Raw genomic sequence first — 17,438 nt, forward strand, 5'->3', positions numbered from 1 at the left:
TTTAAAAAACACTGGTATCTTTTACTAATAATGGCTTTATTTGTTGAATCAATCTTAGAACTTATAATTTTGTATGAATTTGTGGTTTGTAAAACTGTGCTTTATGTTTCTGTTTGAATGTGTATTCCGTTTTAGCTTTTGTGTATAATATAATTATTTAAATATTGTTTCATAATTAGCTTAAGGAATACTTTAATAAAATAAATAAATAAATATATATTTTTCTGTAGTCTTCATTTCAGAAGTTTTTAAAATCAATAACTACATATATTGGTAATAGAATATTTTCTAAACTAAAGAGATCGCAATACGTATTTCTGTAACAATGTTTTACATATCAGTTTACTTCTTATTTAATATTTCCTTACCAAATATATCATAACTTAAAGCCTTTCCAAAGGCCACGCATCCCAATTGTTTTGGAATAAATAAATAAAAAAATGCACAGATTTATAGTACGGACGCGGAGCACGAAGAATTTCGTACAATGACCTTTGGGTCTACTGCCAGTGGTTAAAAACATTTTTTTATAAGTACGAATATTAAAAACGGTAGGTTTGATTTTTATTTAGACTAAACGGCTTGATGGATTTATAAAAAGGAAAAGTTATGATTGCGACTATGATTTGGTAAAAAAAAACAGAAATACTCTTATAAAAAACATTTAATTTTAGTCAGAGGCATCTATTTCTGATGAACTATCAGATGTTTCGCCAGATACGTTACTACTTATATACTATACTATAACATATATACTACTTATAACAAAACAAACCAAAGTACATGTGCATGTCTTTATGGTTATGACTTTAGGTTTACAATCTCTGAATACGGCGGTCACTGCATCTGTGTGAGCGCAACGGCAATATGTTTATGCGCGAGCGACAAAGACATAAGATGAGGGGTCATTGTACGAAATTTTTCGTGCTCCGCGGCCGTACTGTATTTGGTAAATACTTGGCAAAAATAATTTAAGAATAAACTCACCTTAGAAGCCTGGGCGGCACCAGAGGGTTCGGTGGGGAAGAGCGCAGTAAGCTTAGCCAACAAATTGTGTGTTAGTCGAACTATCTTGGGATTAGTGGACGCCACACACGCCGATAGACCGCGGTGTAGCGGCTTCAGCGCTGCAAGAATTTGATCGCGTCGTAGAACACCCAACAGGAATACTAAGAGTTCAAGGCCCGTGCTCGCGTTGGCGTTACTCTCTGCAGTTGAGAAAACCTGTAATAAAGTTTTTTTTTAAACCGCGTTTCTGAGCAGTTACATGCGTGTATGACGTCACACTGTGCAAGTGAAACTGGAAACACGACTTTGTTCCACTTGCAGCATGCATATAAGTTTTAGTGGCATACAAATTAGTTCTCTTTGTTGAACAGAAGATATGAATAGAAGAGATGCTGTGGTAAATAAAATATAAATATTATTGTTTTCTCTGTATTGCTCAGGAATACCACTCATTTTTACAGAGAAGCCTGCACACTTCAGTCATAGCGTATATGTTTGAACCTAATTGCATGCCAGTCATTTGCATAATGAATACGCGGCTTTAGTAACAACAATCAGAAGCTCGATAAAAACTATTTCACATTATTTGCTAAATAAATAAATTTTTCATGTTTGGTGTATCGTTAAACATAAGACAAATGTATACTTTTTTGCAGCCAAAACTATTAATATACCTTATCCAACCAGGCGAGCTTCGGTTCACATAGATGAGGCCAGACGTCAGGCTTGAGCGCGGCCTTCAGCAATAACACACACCGCCGTGACAGTTGCTCAGCGGGGGATCCGCCCACTCCAACTGCTGCACTGCTATTGGCGGCTGCTGTAGTAGCCGCGCCCCCTGCCACCGAAGCCCCGCCCACGGCCTCGTTAACCTGCGATGGGGACGTCAACTGTGCATCTTTTAATACATGCGGATAACTAACACGACTTAATGGTATGATATATTATGATACATATAAAAATAATACGATTATTACACACACAGTACAACTAAAAAAATGAAATATAATGGCGGGTAACTGGCGGACTTGGACTATTGCGTTTGAGCGATTTCTTTTAGGTAAATATCAGAAAAATAAATATTAAATTGGATAAGGTTAATAACTATACAAGGCATGGTTACTTAGACAAAACTAATCAAACCAATTAAATTTAAGTAAGTTTTCTCAAGACTTACGTATACTTAGTTATCAGTTTGATAATTCAATAAAACTTGTACCAACGGGTATATTACAACATTAGCACAATGAAAAAAGAATATAATAAATTAAAAATAGGGTAAATTTAAAAATCATTTTAATATGAACACTTTAAACTGAAATGTACCAATAAATACCTGGCAGGCAAGTCTCAATAAAAGATTGACTACAACATCTACATGTTGTCTTTCCAGAGGTTTCGCGGCGTCCGGCTCTCTGGAACTAGCGGCCTGCGGACTCGCCCAACCCGTATTTAAGGCTTTGCGAGCATCGCTACTACTGTCCTCAGAGGATATGCGCTTGATTGCCCCACTTGTTGATGTTCCCGCCTGTGATTACGTCACACTTTTTAGTTTCTATCCCTACCTTTACAATACTATTCGTATATTATTTACTGGACGGACATTCAAGATCTAAATCAATGAAAAAAGCTTCACTATCGCAGGCTTAAATGAATCGTTATGTTATTGAGCATTAATAATAATAAAATATTGTAGAAAGTTCCAGCGTTCTTTAGATATTTTTTTATATATTATCCCACGGACATAACTAATGAACTAGTCTAGATAATTCTACAATTAAAAATACAATTGATAGAAAATACATATTACACATCCAAGAATGAGTATGAACTCATCGCAAATTGTGACTATTAGTTAAGTTGCTTTCAATAGTTCAACTTTGTCTAAAATTATGATTATATTAAAATAAGACGCGTACAACTCTGATTTTTAATTCCGTAGAATTCTGACAGTTGTAATTTTTTACTATATCTGAGATCACAAACCTTTTTGGCCGAGCACATTTCATTGATACGATTCTGAACATCTAAGTCTATATATACATTTTAAAATGAATAAAACTTAAATAAAATGGGTCAAACTGGTCCCTTTACGGTGGAGAACTTTTTTAGTAACACTTATGAAATGTCAGAATTATATGGAATGAAAGATCATTCATCAATTATATATTATCATTATAAGTAGCTCACAATAGCATCATCGGGAGTGTAGTCCCGTATCCTCTGCAGCTCCCACTTGAGAGCTACCTCTGCTAAGTCAACTGCTAGTCGGCGGTGTTCCAATGAAGCGGTGCCAGAGAGACCTAGTCGCTGCATTGCTGCCACCATATGACCTACCAGCGCGTGTCGAACCGGGTAATAAACCTGAAGAAATAGGCTTTTATTGTTATTTGTAATAAATCAATATCTTTAGAAATATTTCAGTAATATTCCTGTACTAAATTGGGCTTGCCAGCTTAAATATTTCGATTAGGTAAATATATATATAAAAATTTAAATAGTCTAATATCTGATAGAGCCTCTCTTGAAATGGTCATAATCTGAAACGGATGAAAAATCAAGAATAATTTCATTCAGGCCGTTTCGTAACAATATTTGGTCACAAAACACATCTCTTAAGAAATCTCTTCATTGTTGAAATTAAGAAATATATTTTAGTTAAACTGTCCCATGGTTTTTTTATTTTAGGACATTGTATTGTAATTTTGAAATCATAATAAAAAAAAATTTTAAGCCGTTAAAAATATTCGATTTGGCGGCCAATTCGCGTCATTACCCGATATTCTTAATGAGTTTTATCAGTCGATTACCAGAAGATCTTTTCATGCCTAACAAAAGTGATGCATTGATCCCACAAACCTTATAATGCCTAACAACCAGCTGCAGTATATGGAAGAGCTGTTGCACAGAATGTCCATCTTCAACAATGATCTTCTTGGTCCAGTGTGTGAGCATCGTGTTGCCATCTTCCATACGTTGGGGCATAGCTGGAGTTAGGATTTCCAGCGCTGCGCGTACGACGCCACGCGCTTCCACTGCGTGGGCCTTTAAGAGGCTGTGGAAGACTGGAAACAAGTATTGACAGATTACTATACCATATATGACGTCAGATGTAATTATCGGGAGAGTGCAGTCTCTACCAAAATACCACGTAACATACATTTATATTAACTTTCTCTCTCTGTTCCTAGTATTTTGTTTAGAAACCTTTCTTACGTTAAATGCCTATTTAGTAAATTAGGTTAAGTTTGGCTAAAACGTAATTCTTAATGATGTCTCAGAGGAGAGGCAATTTATTTATAACTAGCTGAACTGGCAAACGTCGTTTTACCATGTATATCATTTATGGTTATTGTGCCTCACTCGACATAGATAGGTATAGTGTGTTGTGGACTTTTTTGTAGATATTTATAAGATCTACAATTACTCAGAACATTTTATGGTTCTATCTTTAATAATTTAGGCAGGGTACGCAAAATAAGTAAGTTTTCTGGTTGATTTTTTACACCTTGTCTCCGAAAAACCCTAATATCTTACGGAACCCTATTTTTCTTCAAAATTAAATATAACCTATATTACTCGTGAATAATGTAGCTTTCGAATGGTGAAAGAATTTTTAAAATCGGTCCAGTAGTTTATGAGCCTATTCATTACAATCAAACAAACAAAGTTTTCCTCTTTATAATATTAGTGTAGATAAAGATTTTGGAAACCTAAAATTTTGATTGTTACATAGAAAAAACATATCTAACAAATGATAACATACCTTGCAGCACGATTCTCTTATGGATTGCGAATTTAGCAATAATGTGACTTAGTAACAAATGGCCGTGGTACCTGAAAATAATGAATTTTGTTTGACTTAAAAAGATCCTGTCCTTATTTTGATATACTATAATATCAAATAATTACAAGGAGGATAAAATATGGGTCATTTCCCATTTTTTGCGTTGTTACTGTACAGTAAAATAAAAATTTACGCCAACGTCGTCCACATCTGTGCGTTTTCCAGGCAGTTTTCACCGCGCACACCACCCCTATTTGGAGCTGTGCAGTATTTCTGAACCAATTCGACCACTTAAAAGACTGACAACACACTTGCAAGCTTTCTGACAAAGTAAATGCCCATGGGCGGTATCACTTAACAACAATGACAGTTCGTGACGACAAATTTTTATACAAATTTAGTTTTCGACTTCCTACATATACTACTCTTAGCATCTTGACCAAGCCCTCAGTGCTTCTTCCTGCCCGCTTATATAAAAAAACCCGCATGCCCCCTGTTATATAAAAAACGGACACCATGTAATAAAAAAAAGTATAATTTCCAAACAAAACTTACCTAGTCGCAGGATCGACGTAGTTTTTGCCCAATAGACATGGCCAAGCGAATGTCATTAACCTTCGCAGTTTGTTGCCTTGTTTCTTGTTATTCGCGTCGTGGATATGTGCCGACGCTTGTTCGAGCAACAAACATGCAAATTGGAGTAACGAAATACGCACTGCGTCTGAACATGCGAATGGATTTTCTGGATCAATCACCTGGAGAAGTGATGAAAAATTAAGTGAAACTTTTTTTTACATTAAATATTGAACAAAAAATGCTTTTATCAAAATTGATTTCACATGTTGTAACGTAACTTGCTTGTAAATAATTTCAACTGTCCTAACATTGTATTTGGGTTTAGATTTGAGTAATTTAACAGAAATCGCAGAACGTAAATTAATTAGCATATTTAAAACTTGGTGTTTCTTTCACACTTCATTTGCTATAAAGTCCAACATTTTGGTCCATCTTAGGAATATAGCAAAGCACTTTAATAAATAGATGATTGTTTAAAAAACAAATGAATATATAATCAACTCTTTTTATTTAATTTAAGAAATGAGTTATTAAAAATCCTTAGGTAATTTTGTTTAAAGTATAACATTGTAATAAATGTTGACGCTTCGATGTATGAAGAAATTATGACCAATTTATGTCCACCATCTAACAAATTTTGGTATTTATTCAATAAATATAAAAAAACCATTGTAAGTTTCTTACTTTAGAAATAAATTTTTAAACTTAAAGAACAGACAACAAACAGGCTCACCAGGTGGTAAATGACTGCCACATACACTCACATTACAAGTTTCGCGAGCATTGCCGGCCTTTTAACATTTGGTATATAAAAGTTTTCATACTTACATTATTGATAAACACCGATACCACATTATCGGGATTATCCTGGTAGGGCGCGGGTGGGCCTCCAACAATCTTCTGTCCTTTCTCAAAACTAACCGCAAAACAAGGAATCAATATCATTTGCAGAACTTTCGCTTTAAGCTCTTGGGACATCGCGTCGCTTGCGAAGTGCTCCACGAATCGGAAGAAAGCCGATCGCTTCCATTCAACTGTGTAGTTTTGAGCAACTGTGTTCTCCAGGAAATCTCGGAGAAACTATAAAGATAAATGTTGACCATGTGTATAAACAAATAATGCTTCAGGTAATATACCTACTAATATAGAATTTTAACTACTATATATTTTTGAGATTTAATTAAACTGTCTGGAATATGACAATTAATTTGCAAACGCTGTGGTACGTATATAAAAAATCTAGTGGCGGTACAACCGTTTAGATCTGGGCTTCAGATTATTTTTTGATTGTTTCGTGATCATTGTTTTTTCTAAAATCCAAGTAGATGATGCGCCTTCTGTAAGTGACACGCGCTTTCGACATTTGGGTCTAATGCCGAATTTCTCACGATGTTTTCTTTCATCGAACGAACCGGTGTTAAATGCACATATAGTACATTGGTGTGGCTGAGGAGCGAACCTAAGACCTTAGGAATGAGAGAAGCACGCTGAAGCCACTAGGCTAACACTACTCTCACTGTTGTACGTACATTATTATGCAAGGAATAAGGCAGAGTGCTCGTATTGGTGAAATATTTTCCTGGTAGCGACTTTTATTTTATTATTATTATTTATTCTTTATTACTCAATATGTCATATGGAACATGGTGTAGTGGTTGCAGCTCCTTACAAGCATTGTGTAAAAAAAAAACTTGGCGATTAAAAAGAGTGGCGGAGAGTTTATTGCCAGTTCTTCTCTTCCGTTCTACGCCCTTGATTTGAGAACTGGCAGTAAATGTAAAATTAAATTCATTTAATATTTCTTTTTTTGACGTTCATAAGTGTACATTGTTACCTACATGAATAAATAAATTTTGAATTTGAATTTGAACTAAGTATAACTGAGAAAAATCATAGACAAACCAAATTCTTATTGAAATTAAATCAATCTAATTTTATATTTACGAATAATTAATCCAAATGGGCAGAACAGACGAGAAGAACTAGCACCTTCACCAGTATCTAATTGTAAAGTTATTTTTTATAAGTACACACAAGAAATCTTATTACAATTGTAAAAAGTATTCTAGAAACATTTGACGGGCTTCAAATACTATATCTCGATACAACTTTGAAAATTTTTGGACATACATACATACAAGTCAAACTTATAACTTTACGTCAGTTAAAAATAAGTACGTACTTGGAAATCCGGTATAAATCGATCACATAAGGCTCGCAATAACTGGAAGAGCAGGTCAATGTTGGAAGGATGATGACAGAAGTAGTGCAACAAAATCTTCACGATAAGCTTCGGTTCCTTCCAATGGCTACACTCAACATTCTCCACTTTCTTATGGGTATCCTATAACAAAAAGAATAAAATTCAAAATATCTCCAAATACTATTGTTATTATACAAAACAAAACAATTATGAAATCTTTGGATTAAAAATACATATCTATAATAATATAGGAATTACTCGAAATGGATAAATTTCATTCCAGAATCTGTGGGCAAAATTCTGTTTCGCATTCTATATATTAGATACAAATAAAATGATAAAATTAACCTTGGTTTAATTTGGCTTAACACATTAAAATACGGAAATTTGCAATTATCAACTATAAAAAAGAATACTACAGCAGGATTAATCTGAGTCGCAAACTTTATAGTAGTGTAAAAGGTTAAGGAGGGGTTAAAAGATGGTACGGATGGTGATTGCCGTGAATTTGACGTTTTGGGTTTGGGGTCTTGTAAAATTATATTGAAATTTGTGTAAAGGCTTTGGGTAACACGGGTATATGGTAGAAGTTATATTTATGTGGTGATAATTACAGGTAAATTATAATATTTTAGTTATTATATATTTAAGTTTATTTATTTTTATAATTGTTGACTGCTTATGTTGTTCTATTTATAATATGTGTTACACATATGTTTTATTTTACATAAATAATACACAATATGCTCTAAATACTATTGTTGATTTCTTTGGCATTTTTTACTGTTTTTCTTTTCTTTCCCTGGAAGAGATCCCTAAAGTAAGGCCCGTACCATGTTTTTTAAGTTTATTGTTAAGATTAATTGTGTGCAAATTGTGAAGAAATAATAAAATAACTCACATGATATTGGTCACTGCACCATATTCGCTTTAGTAACTCAATCAAGTCATGCTGAGTGGACAGCCACTGGTCATCAAATTTGATAAGCAAGGATATAACTCGGATCGCTTGAAATTGCATCTCTATTTTATCTGGTTGGGATAAGTTTGTTCCACTATTAGCAGCCAGTAATTGCAATAGTCTGGCTTTTTTCGTGGTTTGCAGGGCTTCGCGGAATGCTGGACCGGCTTCTTCGTGTTTCACGAGGAATACTAGGAAGCGACTCCATTGCTGGTCTTTTATATTATTATCGCTCATAATAAGGTCGAGTGTTTCCTTTGGATATCTGTGAATAAATTGTAATAAAATGCTTAGCGAAAAAAACACTACAATGCATTCTAAATTTTATATTATTCTTTTTTTTCGAGCAGTTGGCTTTAAGCATGCAATTCTAATGACATATATTATATTTCTTTCTATAATCAATTAGGACTTTCCTACAGGGCTCGATGCTTCATTGCTGACCACGACGCTCAGACATTAGCTGCCGACTAAAGAGAGAGAGAGAGAGAGAGAGAGAGAGAGAGACAGTGAAGGCAAATATCGTCTCGTGACATGTGTCAAACCTTAAAACCTAACCCTAACACGTGTCAGACACGGAAGACTGATGACTATGTCTAATATAATAATATAATGATCAAAGAACTGAAGTCACTTACTGATTAAACACTGATTTAACATCTTAATGCAATACGGAATTTATACAATTGAAAGCTTAACTATTACGTAAACAAAAATCTTAAACTGTTTTTTTTTAAGTTTAAACAGTACTCCTGAATCGTTGAAATAAATATTTTTATATATAAATACCTAATTTGACTTAATTGAATTGAAATCAAGATGCTGAATGACTCACCTCAGTAGGAACTTCACCAATGGATCACGAAAAGGTGATCCCGCCTCTATCATAAGAGACTTCTCCGTGTGGAATATGAGACGACAGAGCACGTCAATGAAGCGCGGCGACGCGGCCGGTATTTGATGGAAAATACCAATCAATATTATTATTTTCTGTTCATTTTCCATGTTCTTTGATACGCTTTGTAAAAAGTTACCACCTAAAAAACAAATTTATATCAATATTAATCGTTTTTTTATATATTCATATGTCAAAGAATTCTCGGATTATCAGGAAATTGACCATTGATTTTATTATATTGATAGTTGGTTAATAATTGAGATTTCTTTTATTACTTCTAAGAATAATAATTTATAGATTGGATTTGTAATGTTTAACGCCCACTAAGGCCGCTAATGGCAATTTCCATATCGATCTCGTACTTCACCATGCCTCCTCCTGATAGAGGACAAATCTTTGTTTTTAATTTATTTTATTATTCTTGATTACTCAAGATGCATATGTTCCATATACATTAAAATAACTGACCTCTATTAGTCTGAATCGAATAATCCAGCAATTTCTTTAATAATTGCAAGAGTTGTTCACAGAGCTTCTCACTGAAGGTGGAAGGGAAGAGCTGTGTCAGGTATGAGAGCCTCTTCGCGCCGTTGACGCTTAAATTCCTGTGGTCTCCCAGGGTTAGGAGCAAGGGTCTCATGACAGGATGAACCATGTCCATATCAATTTGGAAACCGGCTAAGAATTTTTGCATACACTCAAAGCCCGCCTGAAACAAATTTTATTAATATTATCTTTATACATAAAAATCTTCTTTGCATGTCAATTCCTTCTAGATTGAAAACGGCTAAACCGGTTTTGATGAAACTTTTTAACACTTATGTTCAAGTGAATTCGAGAGTTGTTTTGATTTAGAATTAGTTGGCTCCGCTAGTATATATTTGTTTGATGTTGTATAATTTTTAATGACAAATAAAATGGAATAAATATATAGCAAATACTAAAATTACTATACATAAATTACTATAGTATTATATAGTTTACTATATAAGTATATATAGTATTATATAGTACTAGTTACTAATACTATATAGTATTATATAGTATTAGTAACTAGTAATGAACGAGCTAAATACCTGTTGCAGCTCTGTATCATTCTTCTCCAGTGACTTATACAACACTTGGAATATCTTCTCCCTGCAATGTTTTTCCTGTATATAATGACACGCAGCTAAAGCACGTAAAGCCGAAATACGAAGAGGGATAAGGTTGACGCCTTTGTAACAAGGCAACTTTCCAAGCATCGCGTCTTCTGCCTCGCAGAGGGAGAGCAATTCACGGAAGAACACTTTGTGCTCGTTAACGTTCAGATCTGGAAAAAGTTTACGTGTCATATCAGTACGTATACGTCCTCGTATTCACGTACAATATTTTTTATTTATTTTAATTATTATATTATACTTAGTTGCAATAACATAAATAACTTGACAAAATTAAATGAGAAAGAGGGCAACTGGAGGCCCTATCGTATTAAAGCGATTTCTTCAAGGCAACAACTAATACAGAAACAAGAAAAATACTAAAAACACTAAACTAAAAACGACCCATAAATCACGTCAGTTAGTATGAAAGTTAGAAATACGCTGTGAACAGGTAATGTCTGGACAATAGATTTAAAGGCAGATAGAGAAGAATATACAACCAATATCATAATAAATCTTTGTTTAGTGTGAAAAAGTACGTAACTGAAACAAAATGTTGACAATATAAAGAAAAAATACCTATTGTAAACAGTCTCGGTTTAAGAGTTGTGCAGAAGGTGGTCCCGTCCATTAGACCCATTTGTGCATTAGCGGGTTGATGTCTCAGTAAGTGCTTCTTAGGCGGAATTATATCCGACAACACTTCCCGGTGTGGGTCCATTACATCAGTTACGGATTTATTCTGCAGTTCAGATATGAGCTCCAGAGATTTCATTGCCTAAAAGCCATAAACCATCAGTCAAATCTATTAAATCGTTATTTAATAGTCTTAAGATTATAATAGTTACCTGTTGCCGAACGAGAAGATGAGGGCTCGTAACCTGCAAGACGAGTTCTTGCAGAACATCATGCAGCGCTCGAGTCCTTGCAGCCGCTACTTCTCCATCAAGTTCAATGGCTTGTCCCCCAGGACCACTCACACAAACGCGAACTAATCGCTCCAAATTCACGGTAGCCATATCCAATGCACCCGACGAAACTTCACCGGTCAAATCCATCATCACAAACAAAACCGCCTTCAAAAAGGTAAACACGTGCTTGTATACCCATTCCGGCGCCATTTTCTCAAACATAAACTTAACCGCTATGCAGCCTCCGAGCTTAGCGTACCAGGCGCGTTCGTAGCAAAGCGACGACATTCTCTCAGCGAGGTACTCCATCAAAGGCAATTTGCAGGCTCGTTCTTTGCTTCCCAGAACTGTCGCTGCTGTTTCTATCATTAGAACTAGAGCCAAATGTCCAGGTTTGCACAGTTCCTTCTCTTCATGACCCATTACAACTGCGATGGCGTCCACTAAAACTAAGGCATCGAGACCCTCTTTTGGTCCCCCAGAGCCCGCAAATGGCCCCGCTTCTTGGGCTATGGCGACTAAAGTATAATGACGCACAAGAGATACCATTGTGGGTAGAACGTGCTGTCGCAACTCCTTAATGGCGGCTGCAACAAACATTCCAGTGAGCGCCGTTTTGTGCGTGTTTCTAACGATAGAATTGGAACATTTGTAGTACGGTCCGCTCTGGGCTGGTATTTTTCCTTCGAGAAAGCTAGGATGATTGAACAATTTTTGGAGTGTAGGTCTGTCGTCCTCTAAATTCAGGGAAGCCGCCAAATAACAGCGAAGAACTTCCCAACACTGGCGACGATAAAACGGGTCAGTAGTACTCGATTTTAAAGCAGAAAACGCAGTTTCTATTACTTTATCTACTTCAAAATCGATCGGTTTAGCTTGATCTTGGAAGTAAGCCATAACGGCCGGTGGAGGAGCGTCGGTTTCTCGGTATTCCAGTCTCTGCGGTTCAATCATCATCTTTCTGTTACCACCACCAAATTTTCCAAGTACTCTAAAAGCTATTCTAGCAACTTCGCTATTCTGTAAGGTTCTCCAAAGAGCTTGCATTAGATCTGCTCTAACGGGTTGGATATGCTCATACAAGAAGTCGGGCTGCAAATTATCGACGCACAACTCTAACGTTCTCAGCCCTTGCGATATTAAAGTATGAGATCCATTAAGAGCCGAAACTAATGGGTCCATCAGCATCGGCAAATACGGCAAGAGACTACTCAATCTAACAGGCACCGTCAAACACAACTCCACGAATAAATCTTTCATGTGCTGTTTGTGAAGACCACTTTGCAGCCTATTAAGGCCTTCTAGTAAATTCGGTAGCAATGGCAGAAATTCTTGATATAGCAAGTCGTGACTGCCGCCGCCGATAGATCGAAATAATGCTCGTAGAAGTAAGAAATAATTGTAGGGTTCTTTGGCGGTCATTGCGTAATCCATAGCCTTGTTAACTATGCTGTGTAAATGGGGCCTTAACATCTGTTCATTTTCCGTCGGGAATAAACTAACGGAGCCAAAAACTAACTTAAATAATCTCAGGTATAAATTAGATCTTTCCACGTTAGATCCCATTTCCTCCATTCTCTTTAAGAGATATTCAACAAGTACAGTGGCAAATATGGGTGACGTCGCGGGATTTGACAAAAACGTGTTCGCAATAATTTGTAGCGTTGTGTTTTTATTTATTCTTTCAACCATATGAGAAATGGTTGCTGTAAATATTTCTTGAAATGTTTGAGGGTTCATCATGGAGAACTGAAAAGATTTTCTTGTGTAAATTTATGTGTAACAAGAGCAAAGTTTTATTTATTTATATAGACTTCTAAATTATATTAGTAATATTCTATCTCTTTAGAGAAGAATAATTGGTTTCATTGTGTGACTTTTTGTTAAACCATTTTTTTAAGAATTGTCTTACCACTCCGCTGAAATGTTCAAGCACCTCCTTTTCCTCCTTCGAGCGAACATGGGGCTGGGAAGGTGTATGAAGGGGTTGACGAGGCGCAGACAATGTATAAATATCCAAGGACTGTAAGCCCCATACCACAAGGCGGATATACACCAGTGTCTCGCGGGCTGACACGTGCTGTTTCTGACCTGCAACGGTGGTTGTCGATGTGCCTTCCGCGGTTGTCGATGTCTGTGTAAAAAGTATTTACATATGGTTAGGTAATTTTCTGTACTATACAGATCTTGCTGAGGTTTATATCACTTGGTTCTCATATGCTTGGAGATGATTTTGAACTTTGACAAAAAAAAATACTGAAAGAAAAAAACACAAAGGTGATCCTCTATATTGTGCTTAATGCAATACTCAAATACACAATCAAACCAATTGAAACAAACTAGTGGAGAGTGAAATATACAGACACCAGCGGTAACACAATTTCGGCGTCATACGGCGAGAGAACGTTGAGGTTTTTTCTACCGCGGGTATTAAACAGTAAATTAGAAAACTACTTTTATATACATATTTGTCAGGCTCATAAACAAGACTGCTATGACTAATTTATTACAGTATTCTGATATAGAAATTTATAATAAAAAACTAACTACTCAAATAAAAATTGAACAATATTTTTTGTTTTTGTTAACCCTTTTATTTTCATATATCCAATTGTCGTATCTACACATAATGTCATCATTTTGATATTTTTATATGTAAGATTGCAATCAAAATCTGTTTTAACGACATCGAAGGGACTTCTCATATTTGACCGTAAAAACCAAGTTCTTACAGCCGATGACGTTGTTATTAATTAGTAACCTACAGTAGAATTCAGTATAACCGGTTCTTAACGATTTCTGCGTCGGTTTTTATTGTATTAGTTCTTATAACATTATTATCCTAAATTTGCGGTCTAAATAAAGCGCAATCATAAATGAATTTAAATCATACAAACATACCTAAAATAAAACTATCTTTTTGTAACATACCTTACAAGAGGCACAACCCCAAGTTATCGTTTTAACACCACACACTAATGTCTTGACCAAGGTTCTGTAATCTCCGACGTTCAAATTGCTCATTTGTGATGTTGGAAATCCGATCTTCGATTTTTCTTCCACTTTGTTCAAGCTGTCAAGAAAGTCTGTGGTTGGTTTCTCTTCTTCCACTTTGACTTCAACTGTTGAAGGTATTGTGGCTGTCGGTGTATTTGGATTTGTGGGTGGATTTCCATTTGTAGTAGTTGGAACTGGAGCTGGACTAGATTGTTTACTGAAAAATTAATATTAGTCAATATATTGTCAATATGTATACAATGGTACAAGTTATAAACCATATACAGCAGAACTCCAATTATCCGAATTAATGGGGACCGGGACCCATTCGGATAATCAAATATTCGGATAATCGTTTTTTTTTTTAAATTGCCATTGGAGAGAATAAAAGCTACATTTTGATATTGCACTATGTTTTTATTGAATTAAATGAAAGAAACATGAAATTTTCACATGTTTTAAATATAAATAAAATGTACTTATGTACAAGTTTAGAAATAAAAATAATTGCTTTTTAAACATCTCCGTCAATGTAAGCTGTTTTTGTGATTCGGATAATCGGCGCTTCGGATAGTCGGAGTTCGGATAATTGGAGTTCTACTGTATTTTATTATTACTGTAGAATGATAAACTCTCATGTCAAAAAAACATTTATTTTTTATGGTGAACTAATTATTTATTTATTGTATACATAGTCTTAAAGTTTTTATAATATCATTGCAGCTAATGCGGCTAAATATAAACTCACGATTGCATACAGGAACATTCTGTTGCAATAATAAAAGGGCGTCTGATGGCGAAGAATTTAGAACGCTGGTTGTATTTAGTGGATAATTTATATTTTTAATACAAAACCTTTTACGATCAAAAACTATGGACAAAAAGCACATATTTTTTATCGTAAAAGGAACTTATTTTAACGAACATTGACGAAATGATAATTATTATACCTTTGGAGGAGGCCTTTGCCGAAAGGCACACTATTATTAGGGACATTCTATAATTTTAATGTACATATATATAGTAACTTTAACAGTAATAAAGGCTATTTTATTTTATTTGAAATCACATAGATTAATATTTTTTAACATAACTTACTACTTAGCCATAAGTGCGGGTAGTTGTAGCTTAGACATGGTTTTAAACTTAAGCACGAAAACTTCCAAAATTCGCATAAGCAACTGCCTTCCTTGCGGCTGTGTTCCTGCCGCGTTCTCACTTTCTGATCTTTGGCGAATGCAGTCTACCAAATTAAGTAGTAGCTTACAAGACATAGTTTGAATACTGAAAAAAAAAAGTTATCATATAATTGGATATCCGAAATTATAGATATTAATAAATTCCATAAGTAAAATATGAAAAGATATACGCATATTTGCAAGTCAGTGATATATAATCGAAAATTACTATGGGCTATGTAAAAAGATAAATGAAATAAATGCTCACCTAGTTGGTAAAGATTCATCATGTACATTTTTTGAAAACAAATGGGCTGCAATTGCTAGATCTGAGAGAGGCAAATGCTGTCGCACATGATGGACCAAGTCTGCTAATGTGGAATATGCCAAAGGTCGCAATGACTCATGTACCGTCCAACCACCTCCAAGTAACACATCTTCATCAAATAATCGCTCCATGTAGGGTACAAATTCTAAAAACAAACAGTATCAATTATTTATTAGGGACTCTACACAATATCTTATTAATAAAATTAATTTAACTAGATGGAAGGAATACATACTCAGTCTTAAATCCGTAGCCAAAATATGACGAGTAGCAATGACCAATTCTTTCCTTAAGTGGGCTACCTCTGGAGGACATAATGTTAGCAACCCAATAATGCCCTTTACCATCATGTTTGCATGATTAGCTATTGTTTCCTGATAAATCCTAATAATGTAGGCCAAAAACGCCAACGTTTTTATTTGAGCTCCCATAAAATCAACAAAAACCTCTTTATTGAATGTAGCAGATTGACTGAAAAAAATATTTTAGTTAATATATTATTATATATTATAACACAATTGTTTTACAAAACAATCGTCTCATCTATGTAATTATATACTGTTAAGGTTACTACTATTACAGACCTCAAAAGAAGTATTAATCATTTTAAAAAACATACCGGAGTGTAGCCGATGGTTGTAGCGTAATAGTGTCCATAATAAGAGGAATAAAATTACTGACTTCTTGGTGTACATTCTGCTTATAAAGTTGATACATAAGAACTACTATAATTGGAAGTTCTTGGATCACTTTAAGAGAAATCACTGATTTTGGAATTAGATTGTACTGAAAGAAAAAAATATTTATAAGAATTTTTCTGCAATTTAATTCCACACTACTATAATAAAAATTTATAATACAGTTATACTCAGTTAACAAACAGCAATTAGTTTATGAATAACAAAATTTTATTCCTTACTGTGACAACACTTCCATCTAGAAGTTTCTTTTCAGTATGTATGGGTGTTGTAGTATATGTTTCAAGTAGAAGCTGATCTATATTCACTTCCGAGAGATCCTTTACACGAATTGATGGTCGTGGTTCAAATATTTTAGGCAAGTGGTTAGGTAAATCAGAGTATATTGCTTTAACCCACTGTAGGAACTTATGAATCTGAAAAAAATATATTCAGCTCATTACATGGTAATGAAAGTAAGGTGTGTGAGTAACTAATCTATTTTGTAACAATTTCACTAAAAAGCTGTGACATGGGTTATATTTTATTTTTAAATAATAAAAATAATAGTCTCATTGATAGCTGAGTACTTAGATGTTTATTAATAAATAAATTTTCTCTCTTATTGGTACTTTCTGGACAAACATATTAATGTTAAACAGGATTCCAATAAATGAACACAATATTCACTATATGATATATATAATAGTGCAAGTGCTATAAAAAGTTAGTCAAACTAAAGTGGCTTTGCATATCTCATCAAAAATAAAAT

General features: G+C 34.6%; 1 protein-coding gene across 4 annotated transcripts in view; it reads right to left on the reverse strand.

Moving 5' to 3' along the window:
- Positions 1–17,438, reverse strand: part of LOC110994173 (transcription-associated protein 1) — a 39,931-nt gene that overhangs the window by 21,089 nt on the left and 1,404 nt on the right. For 2 of the 4 annotated variants that reach the window (XM_045629927.1, XM_045629925.1), the window contains exons 3-24: positions 16,909–17,103; positions 16,609–16,775; positions 16,225–16,460; positions 15,930–16,134; positions 15,582–15,767; positions 14,418–14,700; positions 13,399–13,620; positions 11,424–13,235; positions 11,155–11,353; positions 10,510–10,745; positions 9,902–10,142; positions 9,371–9,572; positions 8,476–8,800; positions 7,554–7,715; positions 6,200–6,451; positions 5,351–5,550; positions 4,775–4,845; positions 3,868–4,073; positions 3,199–3,372; positions 2,345–2,536; positions 1,683–1,880; positions 988–1,224 (exon numbers count right to left, since the gene is read on the reverse strand). In XM_045629927.1, the coding sequence (XP_045485883.1) occupies positions 988–1,224; positions 1,683–1,880; positions 2,345–2,536; positions 3,199–3,372; positions 3,868–4,073; positions 4,775–4,845; positions 5,351–5,550; positions 6,200–6,451; positions 7,554–7,715; positions 8,476–8,800; positions 9,371–9,572; positions 9,902–10,142; positions 10,510–10,745; positions 11,155–11,353; positions 11,424–13,235; positions 13,399–13,620; positions 14,418–14,700; positions 15,582–15,767; positions 15,930–16,134; positions 16,225–16,460; positions 16,609–16,775; positions 16,909–17,103 (6,201 nt within the window). Of the gene's footprint in view, positions 1–987; positions 1,225–1,682; positions 1,899–2,344; positions 2,537–3,198; positions 3,373–3,867; positions 4,074–4,774; positions 4,846–5,350; positions 5,551–6,199; positions 6,452–7,553; positions 7,716–8,475; positions 8,801–9,370; positions 9,573–9,901; positions 10,143–10,509; positions 10,746–11,154; positions 11,354–11,423; positions 13,236–13,398; positions 13,621–14,417; positions 14,701–15,581; positions 15,768–15,929; positions 16,135–16,224; positions 16,461–16,608; positions 16,776–16,908; positions 17,104–17,438 lie in introns of all 4 variants that reach the window. The other 2 variants (XM_045629926.1, XM_045629924.1) reach the window with 1 other exon arrangement.

Source organism: Pieris rapae, chromosome 10, assembly GCF_905147795.1.
Source record: "Pieris rapae chromosome 10, ilPieRapa1.1, whole genome shotgun sequence".
NCBI classification, from domain to species: Eukaryota; Metazoa; Arthropoda; class Insecta; order Lepidoptera; family Pieridae; genus Pieris; species Pieris rapae.